We start from the raw sequence: 23,111 nt of genomic DNA, 5'->3' as shown, positions 1-23,111 counted from the left end.
TAAAAAAAACCTACCAAAAGTAAAACATGATTAAATTTTTCTGCTTGGAATTTGAATTTGTGATAAAAAATGTTATGTAGTAAATATACCCAACCATAAGGAAATGCATAAAGAGACTGAGAAACAAGCTCAAGATGCAGTTGTTGTTGCTGTACCTGACTTGTAGAAATGACTGGCTGAGGAGCTGGTAGTTGTGGTTACTTTATGGAAAGCATGCTCATCATCTGCATTTAATTAGTGTGGGTTAAATATTCATTGATTGATTGGTGGTTCTGCATTCCCTTTCCTGCCCCATGAGACTCCAATTAATAAGAGTCTCAGTTACTTTCCTACTGCAATGAGGAGGTACCATGAGCAAGATAACTAATGGAAGAATTTATTGGGGCTTACAGGTCCATAGGGATAGACTCTGTGACTACCCTGGCAGCAGGCAGACAGCCATAGCAATGGTGCACTTACTGAGATCTTTCCTATCCAGAAGTAGGAGGCAGAGAGAGAAAGTGAGCAGAGAGAGAGAGAGAGAGAGAGAGAGAGAGAGAGAGAGAGAGAGAGAGCGAGCAATGGTGTGAGCTTTTGAAACTTCAAAGCTTACCTGCAATGAAATACTTCTTCCAATAAGGCCACACTTCCTAGCCCCCCCTCCCCAAACAGTTCCACTAACTGGTGACAGAATATTCAAGTATATTCACTTTCAGAGGCCATTCTAACTCAAACCACTACAGTGTCCAGTCAGATAGTTTCACTAATGTTTTTCTCTTGTAGTCTAATACTTTAAAGATATTCATCTTTGCTATGTATTATGCATAAAATCTACATGTGGACACTAATTGAAAACATCTGTTGCCAGGATTCTTTTCCCTGTAGCTCGTCACCGTAAAGAACCGCTGCTCAAATGCTGTTCCTAAGCACTTTACAAATGTAACCTTACTTTTGGCTCCTAGCTACTTCATGGAACTTTTGGAATCCAGATTTCTGAAAATCTAGAGACCACCCTCAGAAGTGCTACAGTATCGTGCTGCTTTTGCACATAAATTGGCAGGTGGAAACCAATTATTATCCCACTCATGAAAGGCTGGCTCTTGCCAGGAAATTGTTCCAGATTGATAGGTACATTTTCCTTTTGATTTTGTAGTGGTGAGGAAAAAAGGGAAAAGGAGAGCTTTTAAATTCTGGAACGTGAAATTACAGCTTATCATTCAGTTGTGTGTCATTAATGCTGTGCCGCTCTTTTCTTCTTTCTTGTAAACTCCGACTTCTTGTGTTAGTGAGTTAACTCAGACACTCCTGTCAGGAGCCTAGGGAAGTATTTTAAGTATGTCTGGAAAGATATCACAGTTGTCTGCATTGTCTACTGGTATCAAAACTATGAACATCCAGTAATTGTCTATAGGAACCTATTTTCTTTGCAGGAGAGGGTCAATTATGACTGTCTACATACAGCCTTCACTCTGCTACTCACACTGGGACAAGGTTGTGTATATTGGACACCCCATAAATTGCACTGTCTTGTTAATATCCTTACTTTCTTAGTATATACATGTCTGCTCTGTGATCCTAAAATGACAAGATTGCCTGAGTGACATATCTCTTACAATGTGTCCCATCCTAAGAGACACATGACTATATAAATTTTGAATTCATGATAATTTCTTTAAACAAAGAAAAAACTTTTATAATGTATTTTACCATTATTATTTCTCCAGTTTTCTGTTTAGATAAAGACATGATGCCAATGAATGTATACTTAGAACAGCTTTATTGCACATGCCATAAAAGAATTGTGTTCGAAGGGTAAATGGCAGGTGGGTTTAGCATGCTTCCCAAACAGTATCTCCTTGTCTGTCTTATAACTGTTGCTGTCTTGTTTCCTCTTGTAGCCCCCCATGCTGGAGTCAGCCCTGCGGAATACTATCACCAGATGGCACTGCTAACAGGCCAGCGCAGCCCTTATGCAGACATCCTTCCCTCAGCTGCCACGGCTGGTGCAGGGGCCATCCATATGGAGTACCTTCATGCCATGGACAGTAAGTGGCAAGGCTGGTTGCTGGAGTGCTGGGAGAGTAACAAAAGCTAACTAGGACATGAAGAGAAAGCTACAAAGGTTAGGTGATAGGCTAAATTTCCAGTCTCAAGTAAGATTACACAGATGGAGCCAGCCTGAGATGACCTGTTGCTTTCTGGTAAATGGAAATGTGCAGAGAATTGTAGTTTGGCAGCAATACTAGAAACATAACTGATCAACAAAGTATCCTCTTCTGCTGATATAAAAAGAAAAGAACAGATTCCTGTTGGACTTTGCATGGCTACTTCATGGATTTTTATCCTTTAGAAATTAGGCATTAAAAAAAAAATCAAGAAACTATAAGATATCACTTATTTCCATTTACATACTCATATTAAAATACTGTGTTTTATGAAGACCCTTTTCAGGTGCTAAGAACACGGAAGGTTCATAATAGTTATACTTCATGGGGGGGAAATCCAGAATCATTTTCAAATTTTAGTACTGGGCAATGAAGAAAAGAAGCCCATGTAATTTGCATGTCACTTGGGGCACGAGGGTGTCTAGTGGTACATTAGGATTCCTTTGGGTCACAGTAGGTCTCTGATACGGCTTTTGAGAGCATTTCAAAGCTCTCATCTCTGAAAGGACCTGCTCAGTAAATATCCTTTGGCAGGATCTTGAGGAGTGATGCCAAAGCCCAGCCATGCTGCCAAGTGGGCAATGTATGGTTTTGTTTTGTTTTTTTGTTTGTTTGTTTGACTTTTAGCAGTGTGCTTAACCCTTGCTTTTCAAGCTAGACTCTGTTTAAAGTCATTCTTGTCAGAGATGTGCTTCTGTTAATCTAGGCCTCAAATTTGGGGGAAAGGGGGAATGATGGATGGTTGGTCCACATAGAAATAAAATTGACAGTCTGAGTCTACTAATCACCCAGGACCACCTTGGTGTATTCTGAAGGAGTGTGAGCTGGTGCTGGCCTCTGTTTGGGCAGCTTGTTACCACACACCAAGTAAAAGAACTGTGTTGCACCCTTTGTGGGGGTTTTCTTGTTAGAATCAGTAGCATAAAGAGCTGAAGTCTCAGATTCATCATAACCACATTTCAATTAGCACTTGTTTGGGGGAAAACAGTTCACCGTTATTATGCAAATTAGTTATTTAAAAATCTGCAAATAAAGAATTAAAATAAGAGAGACTCCTTGGAAGGTCAGCCTGCATTACTCTCCCTGTTTGATAAGAATATGTTTAGTCAGGAAGTGGCTTTTTTTTTCTTTATCTAAATAAAGCTACCCTTTTACTTTGTAAAACCTAATTAAAGGAATTTTAATTTGCCAGAGTATATGGTAAATTGACTGTCATTAAGTAGGAATTTAGATATCCTATCATTCATCACATGAAAAGAAAGCTCCTCTTTCTTTGTCAGAAATTTTTATTAAAATGGAGAAACAAAAACAATTAACAGAAACTAGGTTGGAACTCCCTGTGCTGGAGCAGTATAGGAAGGCCCTGTGGCTAGGCTTGTAGCTCAGTGGTAGCGTGCTCACCTAGCATATAGAAGGCTTTTCATTCAATCTGTACGTCTGCCAGATTGGTGGATGCACATAGTGTGACCCGTGAGGGATGACTTTGACATGGAGGCTAGAGTATATTGTGGGACATATTAGACTAAGCTGGTATATTCATAGCTCTGATAGTTCCTGAGATTGAGGGACCTTGAGCCAGTAATTTCTTTAAGGAACATCCTAGGGGCTGAGGGAGAGCAAGGAAGTCTGGAGTTCATGCCATACATATGGGCAGAGACTGACTTAAACCAGTGCTATTCTCAGAGAGAGAGAGAGAGAGAGAGAGAGAGAGAGAGAGAGAGAGAGAGAGAGAAAGAGAGAGAGAGAGAAAGGATATTTTCCAGCCAGTCTTCTGTGACCTGAAGAATTTGATGAGAAGGTTTTGTCAGACCTCTGGCCCCTGACTTTGAGTAATGTATGGTATATTTAAGGCTTTCTATGTCTCATGGTATTACATCACCTCCGGCATCACTGCTAGTTAGTGAGTGCTCGAATTTAGAAGGCTGGTGTCAATCCTGAGCATCCTATCAAAATCAGACATGGAGGGAGGGAATAAAGAATGTCTAGGTTATCTTGGTTCTTCTGAGTCCTACCAAAAATGGTTAGTGTTAAGGGTTATGTGAAAACTAAAAGTAAGTCTGGTCTATCACTCCAATTGTCTGAAAATGACAGGCATTTCTTCATTAAAATCTCTTATGATGCAATTAGCTTATTGCAGTAAATGTAAAATAGTTACATTCAAGGACAGGGTATAATAAAAATGAGATGCCCCTTGCATAATGGAAGTGTACGCAGAGCCAGGATTACTGTTCTGTACTTACATGCCCCAAGTCTGCTGGTGATGAACCTGTTCTAAATGAGTGAACCCATTTTAAATGTGACTGAAAGAAAAAATTGAGAAGGCTCGTCATTCAAAGTGGTAGAATGGTGTTGCACATGGGTGTTGCCACCACATGATGATACTCTTTATGGTTGTGAGACTAACTGTAGAAACTTTCAGACTCATTTCTTCTGTTTCAGTAAATTATCTCAGCACGGCGGGTTGTTATCTTGCCTGAGGTCAGTTGTGATGACAGAAACTTTTAATTCCAGCAATTGAGAGGCAGAGTTAGGTAGGATTGTCAGTTTAAGACCAATGGCATGCTACCCATCCACCCCCCACCCCCCGCAACACACCATATACATGTAATTTTCTGAATGAGGCAAAATTGCCACGTCCCTGTAAGCAGTCATAGCATCCTATAGAATATAAAATCTTCTGTTTATACTTAATATTATTTGCTTCTTATCTGGCAGGATAACCTCATTCTCTCATTAAACTTTAGTTTTATGACTAACTTGTAAATTGCTCTTCAAAAGCCAGACATGGACAAGTGGTTAGCATTCGCTGCTATGACCTAAGACTAAGTTCTTGATGTCTAACAAATTTGAATGCAAATAATATTTAACTTTAACCCTTCAGTTAGAAACCACCATATCAAGTGGGCATGTGTTTAAATTGAGATACTAACCTCCAGATTAAGAGGCTTATAGACTGAAGTTTAAAGACTGTCAATTCTTTAATGGAGAAGATAGAATCATCTCAATATCTTTAGGCATATCAGATCTCATTCACATCCTTGCAGGGTTTATAAACTACCACCATCAACAACATAGAATATATATGCTTAGATGATGAGGCTTTAGGACAGGAACGCTTCATCTTGATACCACCAAGTTCAAGGCGCTATAAGGTAGGATGTTCTCTGCATCATAGAGGTTTGACAGTGCCTGGCCTCTTCCCACTAGATGTTCGTAGCAAACCCAGATGCCAGACACCTCCTGGGGTACAGAATCACCCTAAATTGAGTATGACTGGCTCAGGTAATGCATTTATAAGTTGCTTTAGTGATGCTGTATGTTTACCAGGGAGCATTTAACTGCAGGGTTCTTGACAAAGGCAGGATAACACCCAATTCTTTATTTTAGCATGCTTTAATTCTTTTTTTTTTTTGTCATTCAATTCACTGCCTTAAGATGGTGTGTGTTAGAGTGGAGAGGGCATTGTGTTGCAGCTGTGGGAACCTCTGTCTTTGTTGCTTGTGGTGAATTAATGATGGGAATATCTAAGCAGCTGTCAGATTCATAAATCATTAGAAATAAGAAGGATAACACATAAAAGTCTCTCCCTTTTGTTGGGCAATTTATCATTTTGCCTGCACATTAATAAACAGCACTCCACTGAGGTAAGCCCCTGGAAGATAAATATTTTGCCCTAATTTCTTCAATTGTAGCCAGTAGATCACAAGGGGGAGGAGAGATGCTTGTCACTACAAGTTGCCAACTTCTTGTCCCTCTCCTTTCTCACCAAGAAGTGACAGTCAATGGCGTATAGATTCTGGCTGTAGGTAATCAAGTTCTGTTTTGTTTCTGTAACAGGCACCAGGTTTCCCAGCCCTAGGCTGTCAGCTAGGCCCAGCCGAAAGCGCACACTGTCGATATCACCACTGTCAGATCATAGCTTCGACCTTCAGACCATGATAAGAACATCTCCTAACTCCTTGGTCACAATCCTCAATAATTCCCGCAGCAGCTCTTCAGCAAGCGGTTCTTATGGGCACTTATCGGCAAGTGCAATCAGGTACGCGTTTTCCTGAATCCACTATGTGTCTTTATAATAAAACGACAGTGCTCACACGAACCAGTAATCCATTTGTAGTGCCAGTGGTCTGAGAGAAAGAGTTAGCAGGCTGCTGCACACACACCAGGATTCGGGTTAAACACCACAACAATGAGCCAGAGTTAATTTGTGTGCATTGTTCAATAGTTGTTATATGACAGTTACTCAGTTTCAATGAGAGATCTTCTTAGAGTTGGAGAATATTAAATCTTTTATCCAGTTCTTCTGTTGCAAATATTTCTGTAGAATAAAAACTAACTCTGCTTGGTTACCCAGTATGAGGAAGAGTGTGGGGGTACCTACCTAGCCAATCACTGGTGAGTTAACAGGAAATCTATCAAAAGCATAATTCTTATTTTTTCAATTATACATTTCCAGCTTACCTTTAAAGACAAAAACTTTGGTTATTTTTTCTGTATACGGAGGTAATTTTTACACACCTTTACATCAGTGTGAAGAATGTAAGATGCTATTGCTAATGATCAGATCTGGGCTTTTATCTCTGCATATGAAAGGAATATAAAGAAGCCATGCTAAGAATCTGTGAGATACTCATACTGCTGGTGTCAGCTGATCACTTCCCCTTAAATGTGCTAGTGAACAGAAGTAAACAGCATCCTAGCAAATAGTTCATTAAAGCAATCCTGGTTATAGTCTTCGGCTCTCACTTTTCACTCCAATTCTCACCCTGGTGTCAAAATTTCCTTCCCAGTAATCTTTTGTTCTAGCTCTTCAAACTGAGAAATATCCCTCATTCTGAGAGTCATACTAGTGACGCTGGCATGAAGACAGAGCGCTGGCATGAAGACAGAGCGCTGGCATGAAGACAGAGCATTGGGAAGTAAAGACGGGAATCAGGAATTCAAAGCCAGCTATTGCTACACAGTGACTTGATCAGCTTGGGCTGTTTGATATCCTGTCAGAAAACAAACAAAATAAAATCCCAGGAAAACACAATAAATAAATGGAACAAATGATCTAATCACTATTTTCACTAGCCTTTCCTTTAATAAGTAAGAATGTATTTTATTATTTTTTTATAAATGGGCAAGAGCTCTAGTTATTAATTGATGAGTCTTTCATGGTGACTTTAGATATTTGGGACACTTCAACAGTTCAGAAAAATACACATAAATAATACTACTGTCTCCATGTTTATTAAGAATAACTAATACCGTTCCACTAATACATATTTTTTTAGTGGAGTTTTGATTTTTTTTTAAGTTCAATTATCAGCATTTCTTATTGGCAGCCAAGTTAGTATTGTTACAATAAATCATGATTTTCATTTTCTGCTGTTCTTTCATATGGCTGATAAGAAATGGAAATATGGAATGAAGCAAACACCTGCTTATATGACTATATAGTCCACACATAATGTAGGGTTTGGAGTGTCTCAAGGTTAGCCGGTGTAATCAGTACATAGAAGTGGGTCTAAGGTGTCTCAGGATCTGCTACTATAGTCACAAATGTAGGCTTCAGGTGTCTGCCTGTAGTCAGATCCCAAGTGTGGCCCTAATTTACATATTTAACAGCTGCAGGTAAGATATTAGTGTGTTGCAAAAGGGCCATGTTTTATTAAGGTGATACGGATCCAGAGTGCTACAAAATTTTTTCCTCATTGGGTAAAGTGGAAAGAGAAATGGTAACTCAAAGAGACAACAGCACTGGCCCGGCTGTGCTACATCAGTGCTACTTTAGCCTGTTGTTCTCCAACCCAGCAGCTTGTTTCTGTTCTCCTGGCATGTGCTCTTAGGTCATCTGCTACCGTAAACTATATGTTAATTTGCTGAGACTTTACAATTTTGTAACTTGACTAGAACATCCATGTAGAAATGTCACGTCCTGTGATGTATACACAAGTGATAGTTACACATGCCACTCTGTGGCTTCTGTGGAGAGGAGGCAGTACTGGAGAGTGAAATCGGGACTTTAACTAAGCTAGGCAGATGCACTACTCCTGAGCTCCACCTTCAGCTGCAGAATTGCTTTGTGAACATTTCTCCTTCTCTTATCTATTGTTATTTGTCTGCTTTACTCTTTACAGTTTCTGAGAATTCAGGTTAGAATATGCCACATAAATTTCCAGGTAATATCATTTATTCTTATCTAGCATCTTTATGATATCATACAGTTGCTCTGAGATGGAGGTACCACACTTCAGAGACCATTGGTATCCTGACTTAAAATTATCATTTCATTAAATATGGAAAAAGAGATTCATTTTAAGTCTCAAAAGATCCTGTGACAGTCAGGTGACCTCGGACTATCTCATACTCAGTTTCTTTCTTTCCTTGAGTATTTTTATGCATATCCTCTCTGTCAATGGGTCATATTAGTCTGTGATACACATTCATGGTATGCCAAGAACATATGTCACTTTTTTTTTACATAGAAGGTAATCCAATATGTGATGAGCTTCCCTGTATTATTATAATGCAGTAAATATACTAATGTCATCTCCACTTGCTAGAAAAACTTTGGTGTATTGTTGTCCCCAGACTTAAATAAACCCGCTCAGCAATCATCAATTATAGACCAGAAATGGCAGGGAAAGGATTCATGTGAATACCCTGAGGGCAGATGCTGATCTGAAGAATGAAAAACTGAGCAGGAAATAAATTTGATGTCTGAGTTGAACTGGATGAGAGGATAGGCACATGGAATGAGGAAGCTGGCCAATTTACTGTGCTTGGTGAGCATTCATGCCACCAGCTTTCCAGTCCCGTGCTCATCACTTTACCCGAAAATACACCTGACTTTTACACTCACCATTTTACAATGCCTACTTCACTGTTAATGTTGGCAGTGCATAGGGAATTATACCCATTTAAGTTTGTAAGGATGCTGTTATACAATAACATAGTCATTCTGGTTTCTGTTGCCATCCACTTTACTGAAGTAGAGCAGAGCACCAGACCTCTCCTCTTATATCTCTGCATCACCTTTTTCCTCTTGCATGGATACAGCACCACAAATAGTTATTGATAGTTAATAGTTAATGTTTTTCCTCCAAATGAACAATGAGAATCATCTTTCATCTTTTTTCACTGAGTGATTCTAGTTTTTGACAAGCTAAGATCTATGCTGGCGTTATTCTACATTTCCACAGATAGATACTTTATATATAGAAGCAGAGACAAGCTGATACAATATAAAAGGGTTAAAATAATGAATGTCTGTTTTAGTATATTATTTTTATATTTTTAAAATATTTACTTAATAATTCAGACTCCTTTAAAATATCATTTGAAACATCTACTCTGAAAAGCAATATCCATAGTACTTGGGTCTATCAGACTAGGTATGTATCCCAAGTCCTCTTTTTATTCTAGAGCTGCTGTAACTCAAAATCTCACACCTAGTATAAACTATTTAAAGAAACTGTAAGTTCTCCATCACTTGGAAGGTTTCCACTGAAGACGACAGCATCATGCAGCCTGTGGTCCTTGTTATACAGTTAACCCTAACATTATATAAATAGCTCATGACTCATAATAGTAAGTCATTCTGCTATTATCTTCCCCAGATATTAAACCATCATAGGAAAAGGAGACATTTCAAAAGATCCTTATTGATGGTCAGATGTAAATGGAATGGAGAAATGATTAGTAAAAAGATCAAGTATAGCTTTTTCATTACCAATTTAGTGGTAAAATGAAGATGGTTTCCTCATTGGCTGTTTAAGATCTGGCATGGTTAGGAAAACCATCTCATGAAAATGATATTTCTTGTTCTGTGTCACAAATCACCCAGTGAGTTGCCCACCTCTCCATCTGCACAGACATTGCAGGTTTTCTCTTGTCTGCACAGACAAGTGCGGCCTGGTGAGTATTGTGTTCTCTGCCCTGTCTTTTTTATGCCACCATCCTTCTCTGTGTAAGACTCCTATGGAACAAGGAAGTATTTTCAAGTCCATGTATGCTGCCTGATGGGAAGTAGGAACCAGTGTGTTCTACAGCTCTCTGGCTCTGTGCTGGTAATGGGAGCAAATGTCTTGCTTATGCTAGAGAAACAACACATATACACAAATGAATTGAACGTGTTGGAAATAGGTAACTTCAATGCCAGATTACTGGTATATTTAAAAATCTCTGATCCCATCTTCTAAAAACTGTTTTCTCCTTAGTATTAGTAAAGTAGTATCTTTTTAAAGATAACTTTCTTCAAATCATTCATTCATTAAACATTTGAATGAGTTTAAGTACAAGCTAGGTATGAAGGCTGCACAGTGAGTAAATGAGATTCTTACCTTCAGGGAACTTGCAGGAAGAAATGCCTCCAAGCAGACATGAGTAACTGAGCAGCTGGTGGGACAAGCTTACTTGACTGCTGGTCATGGCTGCAGAGAAAATGACCCAGGTCGTAGAAAGCTGAGATCTGTAAGATAATGGAAACCACCATAGGCAACGCTTCTTTCTATGACTAAGAGCAATGATAAACATATAGATCTAACGATGGGAGGAGCAAGGCATCTGAAGAAATGATACTGGACTAGAGAACTAGAAGACAGTAAGCTACAGGCAGGTCAGCGAGGGCACATGTTTGAGGACATTGACAGAGTTAGCTTATGCAGTATTTGTGACTGATGCCATGGGGACAATGGAAGGCTTTGAGGAGGATGTTTAACTCTATGGCTGGGAAGACATGCTCAGAGATGGACTGTCAAAGACATGAAACCACCGCAGTGTCAGTCTGGTGGGTCCTCTGATCTTCCTTCTGTTCACCAGGTCCTGTTCATCAGGATGTACTTCCTCTGAAACCTTCTAGTGGCTGTAGCACAGCTAACACAACACTGGGACATACCACTCCCATGAGCTGATGCTGCTCATATGAACATGAGTTTCCTAACCATGTGTACATACTCAGCCCATTCACTGCCTTGAAGGTCCTGAGCAACTCTTACCATACAGTGGGCCATTGCTATTCCTGTTCATGGCTGCTTAGTTTCCTACAACACATTCGCAATAGAAAGCCTAGTGCACATTCTCCAAGGCTACTCAGAGTAGCATACCAGAACATAAATGTTAGGACACGTTCACTTTGAGTGTGTGCATCTGTACCTTTTTTTCTTCTTTCCAGCTGAGGCTTAGCTGTCTTTTCTACTAAATGTGCCTTAGGAATTCCTATGGATGGAAGTAAAGTTTTTATTTTGTTCTCAAGTATAACCACATGGGTGCATATGTATACATATAAAATCACGTCTATACATATAAAATTAATAGAAGCTGTGAAGCCATTCTCTGCAAAACTGGAAAGAATTGTTCTTTGAATGAGAGCTGTTGTCTAGTGGGTACCAAAGCTGTAAGTGAATGGCCTTGTTAACACAGAACCCAAAACATGACTATGAAATCTGGTGTGATTAGAATGCATTTCTTCTAAGGTCAGTTTTCAAGTTGTGGCGCCTCTGTTATCCCTGTGCAGCCTCACTTTACATCCAAGACTTAGGGTTCATGAGCAAAAGATTTGGGAGGGGCAGAAGCCAGAAGGCAAGCACAGCCCTTACATTCTTCTGCCTTTAGAGAACTGGGCTTATCCATGTCCCAGTTTATAGTAGTACTCTGGTTCTTTTCAGAATGTTTTGACCTGAACCAAGTGCACACATTTTTAATCCTCACACTCTGGGGTGGATCTCTGGGAGATCAGTCCAACCTGATCTACATAAAGAACTTTGAGACCCTGTCTCAAAATAAACCCACTTTACATCTGAAAATTAACTGGCATGGCAAATTAGGGAATATGTTTATTGATAGTCATTAAGGAGAATAAAGTTTACATTTAAAGTGGGGTATCTCCTTAGGTTTCAGAGAAGTCAGCTATTGTTTACACAATCCACTGGATTTAGGAACTGTGCCTTTGAGACTTGCTGTGTCTTTTTACCTTCCACTCCAGGGCTCTCATGTAACCTCGTTCTCTCATTAGCCACCTTCCTAACCAGCTTTGTTCAGCTCACTCTCAACCACTGAGAGATTTCAGAGATGAACTCAGAAGTCTAGGAGGCTTCTGCTACATCCATATAGATCAAAGATGTGACATACTTAACTGCCTAGCTACCCATAACCCCAGCTTTGTTGTGGTTTGACACAAGAAAAAAGAACACCTCTGGACACCATTTTATATATATATATATGGGGAGTCGCATGGTTACTATAAGGAAAAAACTGTTATTTTTAGGGAAAACACTGCTTTTTACAAGTGATCACACAAATGAGGTTGAGTAAGCTAGTTCACTCATATACTAGTGCTGTACTCCAGCTTTTCCTGGTTTGTGTCCAGTGACTGAGTAATGTCGCCTCCTCCTGGCTTTCATTTTCATGTAAAAAACAATCAGTTCTTCTGTGGAAAGGATTGCATTGGTCCAAACCATGTGGCCTTATTGATAGCACAATTATTAAGAAATTCAGCATCATGTTTTCTACCTCCCACTGTACATGAAATTACTCACAACTTTAAAACACATTTAATGCTCTTCAGGTAAGCTATTTTCATGGGGGTTTTCCATGTGATTTGAATATGACTATATTTGAAATGCCTATTAATAGTAAAATTGAATACATGTTTAATAATTTATTTCCACAATATAAACTTTCAGTGGCCCATTTATCTATTAATCTGTTGTTGTAGAAATTAAACAGAAATGTGATTTACTGACTGGTCAAAAGTTTGTGTGTGTGTCTGTGTCTGGCTGTGTCTGGCTGTGTATATATGTGTGGACTCATAACTTATTGATGTGACAAGTAATGTTTGTCATACATGATTGCATTTTAAGTTTTACCATATTGATTATAATTAATATATATCTTCCTAGCTGCAAATAGCAAGACATGTAGATAGAAAGTACTTAGTTCAAAATTCTGGAATTAATGAATGAGATTGCATTGTAGATAACTATTGATAACTGTCATTTAGTTGTTTTACATATCTTCTTTTTGCTAGCATTTCCAATTTTACCCAGTTGGGGACAATTGGTGAGATTCTAATAGGGTACGTCCATGCAGGAAACTGCTATATTATTTACTACAATATGAAGAAACAGCCAAATTTGCCCAAATTTTGGAGGAGAAGGGAATGAAAATTGAACCTAAAGCCTCCCAACATGCTAAGCATGTGTGCTGTATCACTGAACTAAGCATTGTAATAAATCTTGATTTAAAAAACTTATGCCTCAGATTTTTGATAAAATATACATACAAGATAGAAATTTCAGTCTCAAATTTTGAAAATCTTATTTAGTTTTTTTCAATTGTATATGTGAGTGCTTGCCTGTATTTCATGTGTGCTTTATGCCCACTGAGGCCAAAATAGGACATCAGATTCCCTGGAATTAAAATGTTAGTTTTGAGCTACCATGTAGGTGCTAAGTACTGAGCCCCAGTCTTCTGTAATAGCAGTGAGTGCTCTTAACTACTGAACCATCTTTCTGCCTTGAAAGTCTTGTTTTTAAAGTCTTTGGGAAAATGAGCCACTGTTCACATGGAGGGCTGTTGCTCACTCTGGATTCATCTCAGAAGTGTGAGAGAGAGGGACCTGACTGAGCAGTTCTGACCCAGCAGTGCTCAGGATGTTGCATGTAAGCCATGGGTTCAAGGCCCTGTTAAACAAACACTCCAGTAACCATAAATTGGTGCTGGTTAGTCAACATCTAATATCCACATTACCTACTCTTTTACTCTTTGAAAAGTAAAGACCAGTAATGCTTATATTAGTTATTCCGGTGATAGAACCAGTGTCAAGGAATACCAGGGTCTAGCTTCTGTAACTGTTAGTGTTGGAAATTTTTGCCAATTTGACCAAACCTACTCATATCTGGGAAGAAGGAATCTCTTTTAGGGAATTGCCTCTATCAGATTGAATATGGGGCTTTTCTTTTTTTTAAATCAATGATGATATGGGAGGGCCCAGCCTACTGTGGATGGTGGTCCTGGGTTCTATAAGAAATTTCAATAATATTGATACTTTGTAGAGAATTGTGGAATGAATACATGCACTATTTTGCAAGGGCTTCTGAGGCATACTCTTTTTAAGTGTAATTAATCTTTTCTTTCTAATTTTGTTCTTTGTAATCAGATTACAACAAAGTCTTTGTTGTACTACCAAATTGTGAGAAGTGTAGTTAAATGTCAGCTTTGAGGCCTTAATACTGTTTGGTACATAGGTTGCCTGTAGTTTTTCAGAGGAATGCTATTTCTTAATACAGCTTTTCTGTTTTGGGGTTTTCTCCCTCCCTCCCTAGCTTCCTCCCTTCTTCCTTCCCTCCCTCCCTCCTTCCCTCCCTCCCTCCCTCCCTCCCTCCCTCCCTCCCTCCCTCCCTCCCTCCCTCTGTTTTTTCCAACAGTATCCTGAGTGTGATGGGCAGGATAATAGCCCCCGATGATACTCATGTCCTAAGCCCTTGAACCTATGAACAAGTTACCTTACATGCAGGTGTGGCTAAGCTGCAGATCCTGATTTTAGTTTTAGTAATCTGTGCTATTAAATTAATGACCAGAGCCCTGTGAGAGAACAGGCAGAGAATCAGTCATAAGAGAGACCCAGAGTGAGACGGCAGCTGGAACCAGGGAGTATGAGCAGCCTCTAATAGCATGGAAGACACAGGAAGGCAGGAGCCCAGGGCTTCATGTGTAATTCTAGAGGCAAAGAGATCCAAGTAGGGAACACAGAAAGTGCCACTTTACAGAGTGGACACCTCTGTACCAAGAGTCCAAAGATACATAGAAGATTCTCTTTTCTATGGCACTGCCTGCTTAGACTTGCTCATAAGATACAAAGGGTTGGGCTCCCTGGCTTCCCCTCAAGTACTAAGAAAGTTCTCTGCACACTTTTCTCACTGAAGATTGAGTGTACAGATGAAGGCATCATTTGATAGTGTGTTTGGGTTCTTCTTCATATAGTCGCTATAGCCCATCTTGTATGGCCCGCACTCTGCTTTACCTTAAGAACTCAGTCTGAGAACTCTGTAGACAGTGTTCTGATCACCACTGACTGCAAAATTTGCTAATGTGGATACTGTGACGGAGCCTAGAACTTTGTGGGTATTATTATTATTATTATTATTATTATTATTATTATATTCTAAACTGGTTTGTGGTCTGGAGCTGCGAAGCCCATCTGTAACACTTTTTAGAAACTGTGTTAGTGGCCTGTTCCAAGCTCATTAGTGGCATCTTGGTAGTTCCCAGTTTGCAGTACCTAGATCTTGGCATAGAGACGAGATCATCTATCTGTTTGTGGCTTATAATAAACCACAGAGGCTGAACGATCCTAAGTCTGTCTGTCAATCTTGCTGCCTAGTAGTTCCAGTAAATTTTAGAACATACTTATTTCAGTTCCCTGGTTTCACTAGTGAAAAAGCAAGGCCCAAAGAGTGTGCTACCAAAGTGTGGTGAAAATCTCAACTTCTCGTCTTCCCGTGGTCAAGGCAGACTGTGGTGCTACAGAACCTCTATGGGAATGCTGACCCTTGCTTCATCTACTTCTTTCTAAAAGAGACGTGGGCATTTTCTGCTTTGTGAAATACTACTCTTTAGTAGTGTCAACTCACAAACAACTACTCTATTTTTAAGCCCCCAAATCTGATGTCACTTGCAGTTTAAAGTATCAGTGGCCTTTTTCTAAGTTTCCTTCCTTTAGTCTGCTGGATAGTTTAGGCCCCTGAGAAACTAAAAATGTGTATAGAGGTTAATGCAGGGACTGTTGACGTTCTAATTATTCCTGAAGTGGGGTCTTCGGGTTTTGTTTCTTTAATGAGTAGAATAAGGTAGTTACACTTGGTAATACCCATTCACCCAAAGGAGGTGGAGGTGTTAAATCATTGTGGGTTTTGATGAATGGCTTGTACACTGAAAAATAAATTGGACAAACTGGCACAGAGCTCAGTGAACATGAAATCAGCTATTAGAAAAAAGCTTGTGAACAAATTCTGAGGTAGATATGCATCTTTTGATTAATGCCCTATCAATCATCCACACAGCTACCTTAGGTGAGTCTTGCTGTAATCATTCATGGTTGCTTACAGAAATACAGGCAGAAAGTATAGCATTGTAGAATAGAAATTACTACTTATTCTAACTTACTGTGAAAGTCACTGTTTTTTTTTTAACCATGTTTCTGCTTTCCTTTATTAAGGAAATACAATGTAAAATGAAAGGTGAGACCCTCAAAGCCTAGTGGATTTCTTTATGGGTATTCTTAATGGTATTCACTTTTAAATGGGCAAGCTATTGTAACAGGAAACTCTCTGTAGGAATAATAGTAATGAATTCTTATTGAAGCCGCCCTTTTATGGGTTATAGTCAAATAGACAAGAATGTAAAGTTGTGTTAATGAAGGGAGTATATCTCTGGAATTATTACTTAAAGTTGTTGAAATGGTTTGAATTTTGTTATTGTAATTATTTTATTCTCTGTTAATGTGCTTAGCAGCAATAGTAATTAACCCACCAGATTGGAAATTTGCATGAGTTCTACCTTTAATATTATGAGAAACACTGGTTCTTTCTCACTAATATCATTGTTACGTGTGTGTGTGTGTGTGTGTGTGTGTGTGTGTACTAATAACTGTATACATTTTCCATGTATACAGTTATTAGTGCTCCATGTATTTATGTGCCACTGGAAAAGTCCTTCACAGGCTGTCATTGCTTTCAGAGGATTCCATTCCTAAACTGTGTTCACACAAAGAAGCATTTGGGAATTGGCCACTGGCCTGAGTATCTTGAGGTGAAGGTAGCAATTCCTGGGAACTGACTGTGACCTGGGAAATGTGTGGCAAAATAAAGTGGTGACAGGCATTAACATGCATAATGGGTTGTAATAGACACTTAATGCGAGTGTGCTGGAGGAAGGAGCTGGGCTCTCCCACTGGAATATTCCTCCATCAAAGCCCATTGATCACTGATTTCAGTGGGGAGAGCTTAATCCATCAGCGTCTGTAACCAGACGGCACTGATGGAAATTCTTTAGGTGGTATTCTGGATGAACCAAGCTTTCCATCTTTACAAACAAATGAGTGATATGACAAGCATGGTGTTCAAAACACATTTAACCAATTGATTTTCTTTCCTCTTGTAATAAGATCTGGAGACATATGAAAGCGATCGGTATGAGCTAAGATTAAAGAAATTGCTCCATGCACAGGAACAAGTGGGGCCCAAAGCACTGAGAAGTACTATAAAGCATGTAGTCACCCATTCTCTTTTTTTCTATAAGTTTGTTATTGCAATAAATAGTTATTATTGAGCCGGTACCCCTTATTTCCCTTTTCTAGAATCTTCCATCAAGGTGGTGATCTGGGCAGATGTGCACATATGTCTGATCTTCCTGCTCTGCTTTTTCTTGGAAGTATTCAAGACTCTTGGCAGTGATTGTTTCTAACTTTTTCTCACTGAGACAGACAGACCTGGTGTGATTTGGGTGGCTTCAGTTAAGGCTGTAGATATTCTTAGTTTGTGATACTTTCTGATGTCAGCATAAGTGATACTTTTCTTTCTTATCTTCCTCCACAGCCCTGCTTTGAGCTTCACCTACCCCTCCGCCCCTGTGTCTCTCCATATGCATCAACAGATCCTAAGCCGACAGCAAAGCTTAGGCTCGGCATTCGGACATAGCCCTCCCCTCATCCACCCTGCTCCAACGTTTCCAACACAGAGACCTATCCCTGGGATTCCGACCGTTCTGAACCCTGTCCAGGTCAGCTCTGGCCCTTCTGAGTCCTCACAGGTGAGAGGGACAGCTTTGTTTCATCTTAGTCAACAGAGGCTTTATCATCATACTGGTTGTTGGGGTCATAGAGGTATCTTGACTAGTCTCTAAAGGTGCATTCAGTTTTGATGAATGTGAACCAGGGCATCTCCCATCAGAGCCGTTTGCTTATGATTAAAAGTAGGCTGGCTGATAAGACTCCACTCCAACCATCTATAAACTGCATCTTCTATTGATAGTCTCTGTGTGTGGACTCTCAGCCATTGTCCACTCCCCCCACTGTAACCAGGCTACTGCTGAGCGCTGTATGATCCTTTGTAATAAACATAAAATACCAGTCTCTCTACTCTTTTTTGCCAGCCTGGTGTGGTTTCAGAAAAACATCCAGAAGCTATAATTGAGGAACTTCACTTATAGTTTGAGTTGATCTCCCACCCAAACTCAACATTTTTGGAAATAACTTTAGATTGTTGAAGTCTGGGGCGCTTCTTCTATTCTCCAAGCTTTTAAAAGCCACAAGCAATTGCTACTCATGAGTTAGAAGTGAAGAATGAATTATCTAGCATCTTCTGGACTCTTCCATAGGTGACTGGCATGAACAGAATCCTTGTGATATTATCAAACAGGCTTGTTTGTTTTCATTAACATTTTTTACTTGAGTTCCATTTATTAATCAAAGTCTGATTTTTTTTTTTCTGCAAACATGACCAGCAGAGCAAGCCCACAAGCGAGTCTGCAGTGAGCAGCACCGGCGACCCTATGCATAATAAGCGTTCCAAGATCAAGCCTGATGAAGACCTCCCCAGCCCAGGATCAAGGGGGCAGCAGGTAAGACACCCAGGCTTTTACAGAAGAGCCTTTACATTTCTCACAGTGGTTTGGGGTCAGTTCCTCATCCTCCTAGATTTATACACGACATTTACTTACCCACTGTATTCTTGACATTGGCTATGTGTTTGAAAATGACCCCATTAGGGATTGGTTGAATTCATTTCTCTAGTTCAGAACCAAATACTGTCAATTAAAGATGTTATGTGGGTATGTGTTCTTCATAGGTGAGATAGTTTAGAAGTTTGAGCCACCACAGTCTGTAGAGAGCTTGGTTAGAGCAATCCATCTGTTTCTATTCATAGGTATAAATAGGTTTCTCATCCCTGACCTTGGGCCTAAATTCCTAAGCTTCTGACCCCATGCTTAAGCTCAGGCGGAGTTTATGATGTCCCCTTCATTGATTGTGTTCTCCACTTTTCTTATTTTGCTACTTCTTACTTAGTTAAAAAAATGCTCAGAAAACCAGGAGATAAATTGATTCTGGACAGTATTGCTGATCATTTAAATCTGACTCTAATAAAGAACATGTAGGGTATGTCTAGATTGGATTGCCATTTCTTATGCTCTTGAGCCAGACATGACAAGTTTAATCAGTGCTGTTTCCCTCCAGTCAGAGCTGAGTGAGAGTCTAAACGTCCATAAAATCTGAACCTTCCTCTCACCAGAATGGTTCAACCTAGTCCCTACTGAAGTAAGGCAATGGGTCCCTCCAGGAGAATTTTGAGGAGTGAATAAAGTTCTGACAGAGAGGGAGATCTGAAACCATCCTTCTCACAGTTTGCTAGAGAACAAACAACCTTGCTGCTTACACCGTGGTGTACGCATAAACAGTTTTATCATGTAAGCCTAAATCAGGACTCAGATCTAGCTAGCTAGTGCGTAGAATCCTGGATATTCTTTGCATTGTGTTTACTAAGAAGCTGTTGTAGAGGACTAGGAAAGTCTGTCTCCAGAGCATCAGATGCTCTTTCTATTGCATCAACCATGAGGCAGACAAGCATTTCCCTGAAGACCTGATATTAAACCAAGAAGGCATGATCCCTAACAAAAAAGTCTACAAAGTACCTCTGGCATCGGGGAAAAGAACTGAAAGTATTTAAATGCCATTTGCCTGCATTACAAGATATAACAATAAATAAACAGATTGAAGACAATCAAAACAACCAAACAAAATAGGGACAGCTTGGAGTAGTAAGTAAAAATTGCTACTTTTATATATATATATTTTGTTGCTATTTAATTTTTGCCTTGGATTTGTTTATTTGTTGTTTGTTTCAAGATGTCAGTTTGGTTCATATTCTAGGCAGCAGGACCTGGTTTCAGCTTTTTTCTTTCTTTCCCACTGTGCCTGATTTTTCCTCTCTGTTTCTTGCCTTCACCCTAATAGGAACAGCCGGAAGGAACAACCCTAGTCAAGGAGGAAGGGGACAAAGATGAAGGCAAACAGGAGCCTGAAGTCATCTACGAGACAAACTGCCACTGGGAAGGCTGCACAAGAGAGTTCGACACCCAGGATCAGCTTGTGCATGTAAGTGACTGGTGTTCAGGGACGCAGCTTCCCAAATCAGCGACCTTTGCATGAGGTCAGCTTCTCTGACCCTGCGCGGAGTCAAGTTTCTTAGCTGGCAGCACTGAGAACTGGAGGGGGCTTTATGATTTTCTGAGAATAAAGGAAACCCTGAGCCATGGTGCTTGACCTGTTCAGTCAGCTAAAGCTTAGTGTAAAATTCAATAAAGTCTTCAATAGAGAGTGTAATGACTCTGATCCTGTAAGCCAGAAAACACTATTTTGAGTTAGAGGCTTTGATGGTTATTGAGTAATAGTAAGCTGGACATGAATTATTATTAACCTTTTAACTAAGTTTGATTCCCCTTCCAAGACCCAGTAACAATATAAAAACATTATTACAAAAACAGATGGGTTCTTCTGTAGACCTCAGAGTTTAAGGAGCTTCCTATTATTGTATGTAGCAATGTAGCCCTTTGGTTTTGACCTGAAGGCAACACTGTGGATTAAAGTTTGCATGGAAAAAGAAATTGTGTTTAATGATGGAAACCTCACAGTAATCACATTGTGACATCTTTCCCTCTCTTACTAAATGAAGGCCAGATACCCTTTGCTCACTCTCTAGTGTTGTTTCTGATGTCATGGCGTACCCACAGCTCCTTTGCTGAGCTGCATCATGCTTGGTTTCAATCTCAGATGCTGGTAGAGCCTTCTAGACAGATGGGACCAAGAACAACTGACATGGAACAGCATTTAGTGTGTCTGGAATAAGAAGATATAGGCTGTGATGACTTCTTGACAGAAGCGCAGTGTCCTGTTAAGGCACCAAGGATGGTTTTACCAAGTAGGACAGTTTGAGCATTGCTCTAGTGCGGTGGCTCTCCGCCTTCCTAATGCTGTGACACTTTAATATAGTTCTTCATGTTATGGTGACCTCCCCAACCACAAAATCATTCCGTTGCTACCTCATAACTGTAATTTTGCTACTGATAGAAATGGTAATGCAAATATCTGATATGTAGGACATCTGACATGCGACCCCCACAAAGGGGTCGTGACCCAAAGGCTGAGAAGAGCTGCTGTTGCAGTGACTGTGTCAAGTCCAGCACACAGAGTATGAGAAGCCCGAGAGACAGAACGTTACATTTCACATCTTACCAGCAGGGCCTCCCCTCTTCTTTTTAAATAGCGCCTCTTTTATTTGTGTGAGTAGAATTATACATTTCTCAAGTACAGCCAAAAAGTAAGTCAAATGTTTTTAATTAAGGTACATTTTCAGGTTTTTCCACACATGTAATTTGATGGGTTTTTTTCTTCCTCCTTGGTTTTATTTGAGTATTAATTTTAAACTAAGTCTGGCTTAATGACTCTTTATTTGTGCTGACTGCTTTAATGGAAAGCACAAAGGCCTCGTAATACTAAGAAGGAGACGTTAGATTTTTTTTCCATGAGGAAATATTCTCAAGGAGTACCATATGCTATGAACATTACCAGTAAGGATGAGGGGTATGGTAGCACCTTAACCTTTTCACTACCTAACTGTTACCAAGGCAGGTTTGGGTTTTTGTTTCCCCACCACCACCCCCTTTTATGTTGCAAAGCCATTGTAAAGGCAGTGACTATTGTAGTTATTTTATATAATCTCAACACCAAGATTCCTGTGAAGTCTCCGTAGATTTGAGTCATTCTATGAGAAGGCTGCTGAAGCTACCACTTGAATGACCGTAGTGTTTCCAGTTACGTGGATCCTGTCTTCACTCATCATGACTGCACACACACGGCAGAATGTTAAGATTCTAAATCACAGAGAGGAGGCTGGTGTCTGGGTTTAATCACGATTTAGTGTGATACCTTTATGACCTCAATTTTAGTCTAAACTAAATTTCCAGAGTTAGCAAACTGAATTAAGTAAGTTAAAAGTTATAACTTATAAAACCTGTGGTTCATATCCCTCCTATCCCATCTAAAGGATAGAAATTCCACATTTCAGCTGCTTGTCCATTGCCTGTACTATGCTGTCCTTCTCTGGATGCTGCTGGAAACATTAGTGGTGGCCCTGGGCAGAATAGGCTTGTGTGTGTGTGTGTGTGTGTGTGTGTGTGTGTGTGTGTGTGTGTGTGTATTTTGACTGAAGTAACAGGTACTTCAACTCTACCTAATTACTTTGGTGACAGGTGGAATATATACCAGTTGCAAAACCTGTTTTTAGGGACAGGGAAGCCTTAATCGTTTTGGTTTTTGCCACCTTCCTTGGAGTGCAGACATTTTCTTATTAGTTGGATTTTCATGCCACATATAACCAAGCGGCAAGGTGTTAAACCATTCTGCTGCTCTGCCTTATTTATAGCCATGACCCATTCTTTCCCCCCTCTTACAGTTAATAGAAAGATTCATGATTCTTCATGGTTGTCTATCTAGTGTCTGACAGTCCCGACTGCCTGCTAAAGCAAGTCACTATCTATAATTGATATCCTGCCGTGGAATAGGGTGCTGGCTGCAATTGAAGGGCTTTGCTGAAAGCCCTTAAATCCTGACAAGTTCTCCCCTTGTTCTGCTTCAGTCGCTGAGCTGCAAGGTTGGAATTCCAGAGCTATTTGAACTTGGTGCAAAAGAGAGACATGTGTTTCACATTAGCAAATCGCAAAGTTGAAGAAGGGAATTAGGAACTGGCTGACTCTCCCTGCCAGTAGTCTCCCTTCTAGTGCAGTGCATGCCGTGTTCTAAGGGAAAGATTACCTCCTCTATTACTGACTGAAAAGATAGGCAGAATATTGCCTTTCCTCCTCTTCCCTTTTATTTCAAGCCCCTTTCCCTTCCCAAATGGATGTTATTCTAGATGTGCTGCAGCCGGG

General features: G+C 39.9%; 1 protein-coding gene across 1 annotated transcript in view; it reads left to right on the top strand.

The window, feature by feature from the left end:
• The window catches only part of Gli3 (GLI family zinc finger 3), a 274,281-nt gene that overhangs the window by 181,596 nt on the left and 69,574 nt on the right, over positions 1–23,111 (top strand). Inside the window, exons 6-10 of the mRNA XM_076939344.1 lie at positions 1,878–2,024; positions 5,982–6,183; positions 17,726–17,939; positions 18,636–18,749; positions 20,140–20,280. Coding sequence (XP_076795459.1) covers positions 1,878–2,024; positions 5,982–6,183; positions 17,726–17,939; positions 18,636–18,749; positions 20,140–20,280 — 818 coding nt within the window. The remainder of the gene's footprint in view (positions 1–1,877; positions 2,025–5,981; positions 6,184–17,725; positions 17,940–18,635; positions 18,750–20,139; positions 20,281–23,111) is intronic.

Source organism: Arvicanthis niloticus, chromosome 8 (genome assembly GCF_011762505.2).
Source record: "Arvicanthis niloticus isolate mArvNil1 chromosome 8, mArvNil1.pat.X, whole genome shotgun sequence".
Lineage (NCBI taxonomy): Eukaryota > Metazoa > Chordata > Mammalia > Rodentia > Muridae > Arvicanthis > Arvicanthis niloticus.
This window is presented reverse-complemented; position numbering and strand designations above follow the sequence as displayed.